This window comes from Populus euphratica, unplaced genomic scaffold (genome assembly GCF_000495115.2).
Source record: "Populus euphratica unplaced genomic scaffold, PopEup_1.0 scaffold3160.1, whole genome shotgun sequence".
NCBI lineage: Eukaryota > Viridiplantae > Streptophyta > Magnoliopsida > Malpighiales > Salicaceae > Populus > Populus euphratica.
The window spans coordinates 1,020-13,111 of record NW_011502974.1 but is presented as its reverse complement, the minus strand read 5'-3'; the positions used below and the strand labels follow the sequence as shown (position 1 = coordinate 13,111).

Below are 12,092 nucleotides of genomic sequence, written 5' to 3'. Positions count from 1 at the left end.
TGCAGCTCCTCTTTTTGATCAAATACATATGCCCCCATTTGCTTAAAAATAACACAAAGATTTCTAAGATGAGCTATTTTCCAATCTTTTTTTCTTATTATTATTTAATCTATTTAACAGCACGTTTTGAATCCAATATGATGAAATTTTGGGCCCGGGTTTTTTTTTTTTTTTTTACGTCCATAATCTGCTCACATGGAAAGAAAAAAACACTATGAGCAACATGTCATCAATTTCTTGGCATCAACATCTCGAGATACATCATAGACTTCACGCAACTTCCTCAGGCCATGCTCTAGTTTTCAGAAAAGGGTAAAAATACTAGAACTGATACACTGTCAACATCACCATATCAAGTCTAAGATTTGATGCTGCCCCTTCGCTTGCATTATTATCGGTCAAGGGCTCAAATTTGGTCTTATATGGGCCTCTGTACGGGTAAAATCAGCCTCAAAACATCATGGTTTTTGATCAATTTTTCATTGATCCCAGGACTTGATGATTCCAGGTTTCGTTTTGAATTTGTGGCTGTGATTCTACTGATTCTTTACAGGTATTAATGCATAATATTCTTACTAGTTTTGCTAAGACACTTAAGTGCAATTATTTTTGTCCTGTTCTCTCCCGTCAAATTCAAGACAGATTCATGTGGAGCCTACTGCACAGATGACAGAATCCTTCTGGCATCCCTTCAGTTTCATGTCATCGCCAGTTCAGGCGGAAGCTTGTCAGGACAGCAGCAAATTAATACAAATAACAACTTGATATCTAGCGGTATTATAAGCAACGTAGTGGCACTTCGTAGAAAAACTAGTAGCATCAGCCTCCATCCATTCTGGTTTCTGTCAATTATATTTTTCAATTATCCTAAAGATAATCTCAGACTCGATGGTTTAGGGTTTCGTTTGGAATTTGCCACTGTGGTTTTATAAGGTATTAATGTATAATACTTCTATTATTTTTCCTTAAATTTGTTTCAACAGCAAGATCTATAAATTATTATTTTGTCTTAAATTTGTTTCAACAGCAAGATCTATAAACTATTATTTTGTTTTGTCATTTTGGACACAAACAATGACATGTGATTGATTACACATATGACAAAATCCTTTTGGCATCGCCTGAGGTTTCATGTGATCATGTCAGTGTTAAGTCATCATACTGCAGTGTTTTTTAAAATATTTTTAATTAAAATAATATTTTTTAATTTATCTTTTACTTTAATGCGCTAAAATCATCTATGTAAAAACCATAAAAATCAACAATTTATTATTAAAAAAAAACACTCTGAAAAATCAGGTTTCAATACAGAAACGAACCTGTTTCGAATTTTGTTTTACTTTAAACTGATTTTTTTCCCTACCAAAATAATATTATTTTTTAAATAAAGAAAAAGAGTCTTAAATTGCATTGACCCACCACCTGAGCTGGGTGGGAAAGAACTCAAGTCGATTTGTTTGTGTAGACATCAAATTTAATTAAGTTTTTTTCTTTTTGGAATTTTGAAGATAAAATTGCTGTTTTTACTCTCTGAGTAACCAGAGTCCATGGAATACTAGTGATTTGAATCCATATTATTACAACCCTATGCTAAGACACTTAAAACTAGCCCAATACCATGAATGTAGTAACATAGTAGGAGGAGATCTGTTTTGGAATTTGAAATAAATCCACCAAATTGGGTATGCTGAATGATCCTACCTGTTGCTCAAAGCATTTGCATATGGGTTCATAGCTGCTCTTCAGCCAGCGCAGCCTGGCTCAGACAGGGAGTCAGTTGGCTTGGTTCTGCTTTCTGCTTTCTGTTTCTTTAAACGTTGACGGATTAATCTTCCTCGTAGAAGCTTTTTCATTTCAAAAAAATCATCCACATATACATTAATGCAACACGAAGAAATTTCTTCTTCTTAGATTCGAACGCAAAGTGTTAGCAGCTATATGAGTTTACCATTGTGTTTCCAACGCATCGGTAAGTCAACAAATGAATCATGAGCTTCCGGACTTTCGCACAAACACGTGACTAAGTATCGTGATCTGAAGACATTTCGCTAGCATGGCATAGAAACAGAAGGAATGCATTTCATTCCCAGATGACTTTTAGCAATTTGTTTCAAGAATGATGCCTATATGAAGGGTATATCTCACTGAACTTGTTACAGAATCGACGTCTAACTGATTCCGTTGTCCCAAAAAATTGAAGCCTAGTTGCCTGAATGTTACACATTCTAGCGAGCCCTATATAGTTGACCGGGGAAGGGGAAAGAAACAAAAATGAGGGGGGGGGCTTGAACAGAAACAAATTGGTGGAACCAAATAACAACACATGAACATTCCTATAAATTATTTAATCAGTGTACATCGAGCATTTGTAATCATTTTCAGTGAGTGAATGATCTTCACCACTTGTTGAAACACCTAACAAGATGCAAAACGACCTAGGTGTCAAAGCAAGACTAGAGCAAGAAACACTGCTGATAATAGAAACTGGATTTTTGAAACTGGCAGGTTCACAGTCGCACTCCCTCCTTGAGGAGTCACGGGTCCAGGTGCCACAGTTGTTGTAAATCCTCCATTTGAGTTCGGTGTGATAGTTGAACTGTTTCAATGCAGAAATTAGGTGAATTACTATAAAAAGTTAAGTGCAGGATGGATCAACTACAAGCAGATTCAGATTCTCACCTCCCGGTAAATTTACAGGATCCATAACCTGCAAGAACAAACCATAAATAACTAAATTAGGAACAAAAGCAGTAAAAACTATTGATTTGCGGTAATGATTCCATCGCTTTCTTCCCTCTTGTTAGGAAAATGACAGAGTACAGGATGCAAAGAGAATAATATTCAAAGCCCATTTGGCGGGACCTCTATTTACCGCTAGGTACTGGCATTTCAGAGACTATCGGCTGGAACTAGCTTGCTTCATGAGTTCATGTTCAGTTATTTATGTCGTTACAATTAACATAATCCTTAGAACATCTAGAGCGGAGTGAATGTAAGGCACAGCAATGGATATCATGTAAAAAAATATTTGATGCATAGACTTTCAAACCACCTTTCATTAAACAAGAGCATGGTAAAATCCCACCATGCACGGAGAAATTCCCTGTTAAGGAAACCCAGCAGTTCTCAGCATGGAAGTAATAGACCAGAAAAATAAGAATAAAAAGAAAGTTCTATCAGAGCATTTTCCTTGGAACAATCAGTTTTGAGTCATCTGCAAAAACGCACTCAAGCTCACCAAATAAAGTAAAGAAATAACGGGGAAAATAATAGATGAACGTACTGGGATCAACCGTAGTCGTTGCAGCAGTACCATCAAAGTCGCATGTTGCACCAACAGAACGCTTTTTTTGATAATAGTCATTGTAAGCATAAGATGCATGGTTCTGGTAAGTATTAGGAAGATAGCATGGTTGCCCTTCTTGGATAGCATCGCAGTTAGCCCCTCCTTGCCCACATGCCCAGTCCAGCCCTGCTTGCAACTTACCAGGATCCGCATTTGGTTTCGCAACACAGAAATCAGAATTATTTCCAGTAACTTGATTCGAAGTGCTCAAACTAAAAGTATAAACAGCACTGCCATTGGTAAAAAATAAGCCCCAGTTTTTCTCAGACACGGGCCCAGGCCTCTTGTCTTCATTGAACAACTCATAAATGTATGTGTTGATGGGAACTTGAGGCTGACTAGGTGGCCCTGAATCATTTAGAACTCTCCGAATCAGATTACTATTGAAGGTCTCAGCATTTTCTGCAGTGGCATCAGGTTCATTGGCTCCACCAAGCCAAGGCCAGCCAGTTTCTGTAACTACAATTGAGATCCCAGACATATTCAGAGCTTCTATAGAATAATAGGTTGCATCAACCAAAGCATCAAACATGCTGTCATAGTGAAAAAGAGTGTTGGGGTCAACAATCTGTTTGACCGAGGGAAGTGAACGGAAGAGAGCATAATCAAGAGGGAAAATGCCATTTCCGGATGTGTATCCAAAATATGGATATGCGTTTAACATGTAGTACGAGTCTGTGTTTTTCAAGAACTGAAGAATTTGATAAACTGTAGCGCTCCATGAGGAATTAAAGGTGGCAGTTGAGGGGGGGAAAGGCCTTGGGATAATGTCCATGGCTTGAGGGGTTGAAATTTTGACCTGAAAATTTAGATTTGAAGCAACAAGGGCTTTGTGGAGGTAGTTCATGGCAGGAACCAAAACAGGGACAAGATTAGGGATTGAGGAAAGAACCTCACTGCCAACTGCAATGGCTGTAATGTTGGTTGAAGGCAAGTAAGCTGCAACATTTTGATTGATCCATGCTGCTGCTTTTGATGCAGATTCTCCAATTCCTAAGACCTCCTCATTTGGAACACCAACCATTACTTTAATCCCACTGTCTGCAAGGGCTTTCAACATGTGGGCATCAGCATCATAGAGGCGCAGATGAGTAATCTGATTGGCTTTGAGAATTGAAACCACATCTGGAGCCGATGGCATGTTTGAAACATCAGTTCCAAGATTTATTCCTACAAATGCACCTGCAAATTCAGGAATGTGATTTCAGTAACAGATGGTAAGAGCGGTGATCCTATTCTAGAAACATGAACTCTCACATCCAAATTTTCGTTTTGAAAATGAAAATTTTCAGAAACTTACAAGCGTTAGTTACTAAAGTTCCAGGGCCTCAAGATAAGGACTCAGCTTTTCTAGAGCAGATTGAGCTCCTTGTCTAATTAGCTTTATCTAATCCTGACTTTGCTCTTGATATGTACAAAGAGAGTAGCAAAAGGACCATAATAAGTTTACCAAGTACCTGATGCATAGCTGAAAATGCCAACAATAAACAAAAGAAGATTTCCAAGCACCATCCAATCCAAGAAAACTTCAATCCAGATGCTACTCTAATCTCTAGCTCTTAGTTTTAAACTGCCAAAGGCTCAGAAACACACAATAAAATGTAACAAGAAATCAATGGCCAGAAAGCACGGTCTAGCTGAAGCTGGCAGTACAAAGACAGAAACCTGTAAGGATTCCAAACATGGAGTTAGGAGTAATTAACCCGGAGATCATAAATCAATAGCCTCCGAAACTATGTAAAATGCCAGGCATCAAATGCCTCCAAAACTATGTAAAATGCCAGGTATCACATAGAAAGTCCAAAAAGAACTAGGAAGTACAGCAAAATAGGTTGCACAGGGAAATAAAAATATACATGAATCGAATCCATTTTTGCGAAAGGGGAAAGGGAGGAGTAAATAACACATATACATGTATTCATGTCCATGTATTCACATTGACCAGAAAATTATGATGTTCTCACCATCTGAGAATCCACCCACCTTCCTGCCCATCCAAAAGACCTTACAATCAAATTTGTAACAACCCCTCTTTAACAGAGAAAAAGTAATACTAAGCTGATGCATGGACACTGCCTTGAAATATGTGAGAATTTTCAATGCAGCCAATTTCGAGCAACCAAGCACATACTAGAGTGAGAATTTAGGGCACAATTAACTCCACAAGTCCATGCCTACATTAACTCTTTGGGAAAAAAGACAAACTTGGAGATAAATTTCAACTTCAAGAATCCATAGAACTCCACAAACAGCAAGCAAAAACCCAGAAAGCCTTGCATCTTAAAAAACCCAGATTCCAAAACCCTAAACAAGCACCCAGATGCCTAAATTGCAAAGAAAAACATCACATAGCAAAGAACCCAGATAAGAAAACCAAGAAAAGAGACTCAAAACAGTATCTGGTCTCAACAAAGCAGAAACGCTCCAAGAAACCAAACCAAACCCTGTATGCAACTTTCAAAGAGTTAACAAATTTTTATGTAGCCACAAAAGGCAACTACAATTCCTCCTAGTCAAAAAAACTAAACGTTGATCCTGTACAAAGAATCTGTTATTCAATCTACACAGATAAGAATAGCCCCACTAATGTAAAGGCATGATCTTTCTGTGGATAGAATCGAGGCAGAAGAACACAAACACAATTTTCTAGTCTTACAACACACTTATGTCTTAACATCAACTCTTTCATTAAATACATTAGGTGTACTTCCAAAACACACCCCACCCTACTAAACTAAATATAGAAAATGAGTTTAGATTTCATTAGAAGGTTACCAGATATGAAACAAACCTCTGATGGCAGGCTTTGACGTCACTGAGCTTGACCAATGTTAGATAGCCAACATGACCAAATCCAAAGACCCTGCAAATTTTTGCTGTCTGTTGTTTTGTCTTCTTTCCTTTAAGAATGTCCTTGTCTCGGGCAAATCATATGGATGTCAGGACTGTTTATTTTCAGCTCAAACTTAATGTAAGAAGAAATTAGAGTTACTGTATTAAATAACATGGCCTTTATGTGATTTTGTTTTCCCTCCAAAAGTCATTTTTATTAGCTTGAAAGGGATACGAATAGTCAAAAGGTTACGGTTTTGGCTGTGGAAAAGGAAGGTGATAAAAGCAGAGAAAAAGGAATTAAATTCAATTCCAGTGGCCATTAGTGAGTATGCTTGTCTTCAACACCAAATTCAGAATTTTTTTTGGGTCCAAATAGGAAAAAACAAATTCAGGCTATTCGAAATGGGATGTCAAGGCATATTCCCTTCTGTTAGCTTTGATAAGCAGCAAGAACAAAGAATATTCAGCTCATGCAGCCACATTAGAGACAATCTACATCCCAAGCTCAAAGAGGACCGAAATTGATGGGAGCGTCTAAGTGATGGCATAAAATCTCCGCAGAAGTTTTAATCTCGTCGGGTGGAGCCCTAAAAGAAGTGAAGAGCATGATTCTGTGACATCAAAATGTTTGATTGCAAATCCGATTAGATATGGGGCCAAACATTGCACAGAAAGAAAAGTTTGATGCTCTCGCTTAGTTGTAAAGTGAAATGCAGCGGGCACCAAACGCAAAAAGCACCTCCTTTTTAACACTTGTTGGTCCCCTGTAAACACCTCCTTTGCTAAAAAGACAGGGATTCAAAACAGCTCAGCTGTGCCGTTGCAGCATTTGCAGGAAACTAGACCATCACGAATCAAGGTGGAAATGCCTCCCAGCATTTTGCATCATTAAACATCCTCACGATAGTGGGCCCTCAAAAGCGAAAAACTAAATCAACGAATTTTTTGATGTTTTTGAATTCAAATTCTTCCACAAAACAGGATTAACTGCAATAACAATAAAGTATTGTACAAAGTTGAAACCAAACGCCAACAAAACCTAGATCAAATCCCATCTGATAGAACTGCACTCACATCAGTAAACATAATCCAAAAGACAAGCAGCGTTCCAAACATCTGTTTCCATACAGGTTTTAAGGACTAGGAGATCTTTCTCCATTTGCTTCCCTAGGATATTCATCATGATTTGGGCTATGGCTTCTGCTTCTTCTTGGGCTGCGGCTTCTGCTTCTAACTGGGCTCCGGCTCCTGCTCCTAACTGGGCTCCTGCTCTGACCCCTATTTGGAGTTCGGCTGAGGCTCCTTGATCTTGAATATGGCCTCTCTTGACTGTACCTCCCCTCCTGGGGTGAAACAGATCTGCTTCAAAGCAAAAGATCAGACATGAACATTTAAAGTGGGAGTAGTGGATTGTCAAAAGGTACAACTCTATGCACCTCAGTGGGGCAATGGCAAGACATGTGACAAACCACAGAAAGTATCCTATTTCTATAACAATAATCCTATATCAGACAGGGCAATTCAGTTATAGGGAAAAGAGGCTAAATAAATAAGAGTAAATCAGAAACCAGGGAGGTGATATCGGATTCAGAACTAGTAAGGAGTGCTTCACGGTGTTTCACAAGCAGTTTGGAACAGCTAAACACACTTGCTTTTGGAAGCAAAATGCATTCAAGTTCCTATAAAAGGAACAAATATTCGGTGCCCAAAAAAATAAAAATAAAACATGGATAATTCAATAGCAACTGGAAAGAAATAATTGCATACCTTGAGTGATGCCTTCTTTTGGGAGGAGGGGAATAATACTCTCGACCACGGGACGGAGATCTTGCATGGCGTGGAGGTGGAGAACGAGAATGGTGTGGTGACCGAGAATAACGAGGAGGTGATCTTCTTCTATCACGAAATCGACCCCTGTAGGAAAATGAAATCATTTGGAGGATTATCAAAAAAGAAAACTATGGAAGATTATTGCATATACTCAAATCATAAAATACAACCCCGAATTGGGACCAAGCGAGCTTTAAAACAAGTCCTGATCACACAATTTATAGATTAAAAAAATACATGTCTCATGAACATCCTTATATCATGTCATGGCATGATTGGCATGTGAAACAACTCCACCTTATAATCCACAAATTCTGAAACCAGAACAATCTAACAAAATAGCTAATCTTATCATTTTGAATTTGTTGAAGTTTGTTTTCCAATAGAAAAATTCAAATCACTGAGCCCTGAAACATATCATTCGAGATTCATGTTAACAATGCCTCCATGCTCTCAACTCAATTCAAAATGAAAAACATAGGAAGAAAGTGATGGACAAATAAAACACTGCCATTTCAGCAATCATCTTATACCGCAACTGAGTAGAGAAATAGTTGTTTGGAAAAATATCCATGCCAATCAAAATCAATCCCATCAGGCAAGCCAACAAAGAAAAGATGGTGTCTACCTTGTACGCTCCCTTGTTCTCATATCCATTGGCTTCTTCCTATTCTCCTCAGCAAATACAACAGTCAACTCCCGGCCAAGAAGAACTCGACCATCCATATGATGTTTTGCCTCGGCAGCATCATGAGGATCTGCATACTGGACAAAGCCAAAACCACGGGGTTCCCTGTCAAAAGAAGATGATAAAGAAACAAGTTGAAGATGAGTATCACCATCTGCTACAAAATCAGGGGCTGAGCACGGGAACCATAAGCCTTTTGCCAATGAAATGTACCAACATAATCCCCATTATATGAAGGTCATGATATGAAAAAGCAAGCACACTGCTGACCTTGCAAGTGTCAGTTTAAAGATGACTTGAAACTCTTCAAGACTTGGAATCTCTTCACAATGTATTCAAACCCAACTTCCTTCAAATCTTCACTATCATTAACATCATCTTCAAAAGAACTCTAATTACTTGATTGATGTCTTCAAAACTTTAATTTCACTGTTAAATCTCAAGAACTTCAATCAAGGAACCCAGCTTATGGTTACAGGAGTATATCATTAAGAGATGACCTAAAAGAAATTTGGATGAAGGGGGGGTTATAGGGCCTGCTTGGAGAAAACCAAACAGATTGCTGAGCATTGTGTGAATTTCACAAAAATTATAAGAATGATAACATCAAAAAGTTTCAAAAAATTGATAGTTCAAGCTAATAAGTTTCACGTTTCTGATGCAGTGCAGGAAGGAAATCAAACAATACAAAAAATAGGACAAGCTGAGTTACTTCTAAGGGAGAGGAAAAAGGAAGACAGAAAAACAGAAAGCTGTGGTAAGAACATAACATTATTTGTCCCATCTGTTTCACAAGGGGGATTAATTTTGAAAAAGAAACCAAACAAGACTATTGACTCCATTAACCCCAAGGAACATAAAGACACCAACATTAGAAAAGGCAAAACCCCAACGGAATTTTTTTAACAAAATAGTAAAAAAAATGAAATATCAGCAAACAACTTCATACATGAACAGCTAAAGTAATTGCTCACCCAGTATAATAATCTCTAGGCAAGTAAATGTCCTTGAGAGCACCAAACTGTTCAAAGGGTCTGCGAAGGTCTTCTGGCCTGCAAAAAGCATAAAAGTAATTGGCATGTATTTATGATAGAAACACGCATAAAGTTTATGGCCCCAAAATATTCAGCTATTAATAGGAAGGGGTGCATACTGCATAATGGCAAGTTTGGTTGTCGATAGGTTCCCACTCTCGGCAACATGAAAGTCACCAGTTGAATCGTTAACTTGTGTGAAGTTTCTCTCCGCAAGTAGACAAAATAACTGTCATCACTACTCCTGTCTCTTGTGCACATATAAAACTATCCTTAGGTGGCAACTAGTGTTATGGCCCACTGGCACAAAGCCCTGAGGCCACATAGATGCATTGTTCATTATGTCCTAATAAGCACCTAAAATCAGCAATGATTATTACACAAACTTAGCACTCTAACCTTCTAAGTGCCTAGCCAGTCTCGGTTGGAAAGAATAAAGGCAAGAAAACACAGATGTTGAAGCAGAAATTTTTATATTAGCCACTATTTGCAAAAAAAAAAAAAAAGCAAAGAAAGAAAATCTATAAAAAAAATGTTAAAGAGCAGAAGTTATGGGACAGCGAACCTGCAATCATGACGAAGGTTGCGAACTAGGAGGCTAGTAGGGAGATCCCTGCTACGACCACCATAACGTCCCCGAGGACTAGGACTCCGTCCCCTTCTACCATAGCCCCTTGGAGGCGATGGACTATAACTCCTTCCCCTCATTTACACAAAAATGTTTGCTCTCTCTGTGCAATTTAAACTTACCAGTCAAGGAAATAGTATCATAACGAAGAAAAAACCAACCAGGGTAAGAAACTATTAAATCATGCGCAATAAATTCAACAACCAGCTTCATATGATAAATAAATTTTATATAACTTAAGCAAACAACTTTCCACTAACACAGCACGTGAAGAGTTCAAGGCCTAAATTGATCTTAGCATGTCATACATCAATACAAAGACACTAAATGTCAAAGATTACACTTATGTTAAACAAACCCATGATCGCTTCCTTTCAATATATCTTGATTATCCTAGTCAATTTAACTCCACTATCAAACTAGGGCTATTCTTCATTGAAATCCCTAGTTGCTCATTGTTGTTATCTTTTTCTACTTTCATACAGCAAAGATTGACACTTTGGTTAACAATGGCGTTTACACATCATATAGTACAACAACAACTCACAACCTTAAAATATAAAAGAAACCCACTAACGATACCATTAACCTAGGCATGTAATTTAAGAAACAACCCTAATCCATCTTCCCCTTGCTAATAACACATCAAACCCATTATATTCTTCATGTCTTTCCAGCAAACCCTAGCATTTACAGATATGAAGCCATTGATTATTTCTTTTTTAACAAAAACCCATTAACCTAAATAGAGCATTAAACCCTATCAAGTTCCATGTAATTCATGAAAACAGAATTAATTAATTAACACTAATATTCGACCTCTGAAAGGGTAAAATAATCTGCAACTAAACAGAGATCGAAACAACAGCTAGAATCTATGACAGAAAAAAGAGAATAAGGAAAGAAAGAGAGAGAGACCTGTGAAATTGAGAATTAGGGTTTTATGGAGGAGAGAATTTGTGAGCTGACGGCGATGTGGTAGCGAGAACGGATGCGAGAAGAAAAGAATACGAGCGCGCAGAGAGGTTGTAGATATATTGCCACGCAACAAGGGTAAAGGTTAACTAGGGTTGAGTTAATATATTCTATGCCTTTGGACTTGTGGGTCCTCTTTGAGGTCTACTGATCTAGTGGCTAAGATTTTTTTGTAAATTGTATTTTGGTATGGGAAAAAATTCCAAACAAAATTATTAAAGATATTTGTGTTTTTTAATGATTCGAAGAATACATCATCTACATTAAAACGTTAATCCAATACTAATATTTAAAAAATTAAATAATAAAAAAAATATTTAATAACCCGACGGCCTTCATAAAGTTATTCCGACAATTAACATTGGTTAATCACGAGAAAAGCTTTTAAAGAAATATAAATGTTGGAATTATGGTTTTTTTTTAAATAAAAAAATAGCTAATTTCTAGTTCAAAAATATTTTTTTTTTAAATGTTGCAATTGGAAATTGCGGTTCTTCTAAAAACCAAATTACAGTGGTAATTGTTTGTTTTGTGTTTGATTTATTATATGGAACATCCAATGAATATGTTTGTAGAATAAATAAATAAAAAAATATAAAAAAAAATTATGGATATGAATGATCATCAGTGAAGTAAAACCATCCAACCCGGCCACCTTCATATGCTATTTGAAAATTGACGCCAATCTCTTTCTTTTGTTAGCATGATCGTCAGTGAAGTAAAAGCATAGTTGTTATCTCCGTGTCGCTTGGCAGG

At 37.4% G+C, this 12,092-nt stretch overlaps 2 protein-coding genes across 9 annotated transcripts; both read right to left on the bottom strand.

The window, feature by feature from the left end:
- Window positions 1-2,300: 2,300 nt before the first annotated feature.
- Window positions 2,301-7,008, bottom strand: LOC105119579 (glucan endo-1,3-beta-glucosidase 4-like). 8 transcript variants are annotated; one of them, XM_011017729.1, is made up of 6 exons: window positions 6,138-7,008; window positions 5,505-5,670; window positions 4,804-4,916; window positions 3,284-4,528; window positions 2,680-2,707; window positions 2,301-2,596 (listed from the first exon to the last, which is right to left on the bottom strand). In XM_011017729.1, exons 3-6 carry the CDS (start codon window positions 4,856-4,858, stop codon window positions 2,443-2,445), a joined length of 1,482 nt encoding a protein of 493 aa, XP_011016031.1. In that variant the 5' UTR covers window positions 4,859-4,916; window positions 5,505-5,670; window positions 6,138-7,008; the 3' UTR covers window positions 2,301-2,442. The 8 variants fall into 8 exon arrangements, with proteins under 8 accessions (XP_011016031.1, XP_011016033.1, XP_011016030.1 ...); XM_011017731.1 differs by lacking the exon at window positions 5,505-5,670 and adding an exon at window positions 5,311-5,333; XM_011017728.1 differs by lacking the exon at window positions 6,138-7,008 and adding an exon at window positions 5,283-5,333 and having other exon boundaries at window positions 5,505-6,115.
- Window positions 7,009-7,110: 102 nt separating this feature from the next.
- Window positions 7,111-11,415, bottom strand: LOC105119578 (serine/arginine-rich SC35-like splicing factor SCL33). Its single transcript, XM_011017724.1, has 6 exons — window positions 11,280-11,415; window positions 10,299-10,464; window positions 9,674-9,751; window positions 8,640-8,804; window positions 7,949-8,095; window positions 7,111-7,540 (listed from the first exon to the last, which is right to left on the bottom strand). Exons 2-6 carry the CDS (start codon window positions 10,439-10,441, stop codon window positions 7,315-7,317), a joined length of 759 nt encoding a protein of 252 aa, XP_011016026.1. The 5' UTR covers window positions 10,442-10,464; window positions 11,280-11,415; the 3' UTR covers window positions 7,111-7,314.
- Between the last annotated feature and the right edge of the window lie 677 nt (window positions 11,416-12,092).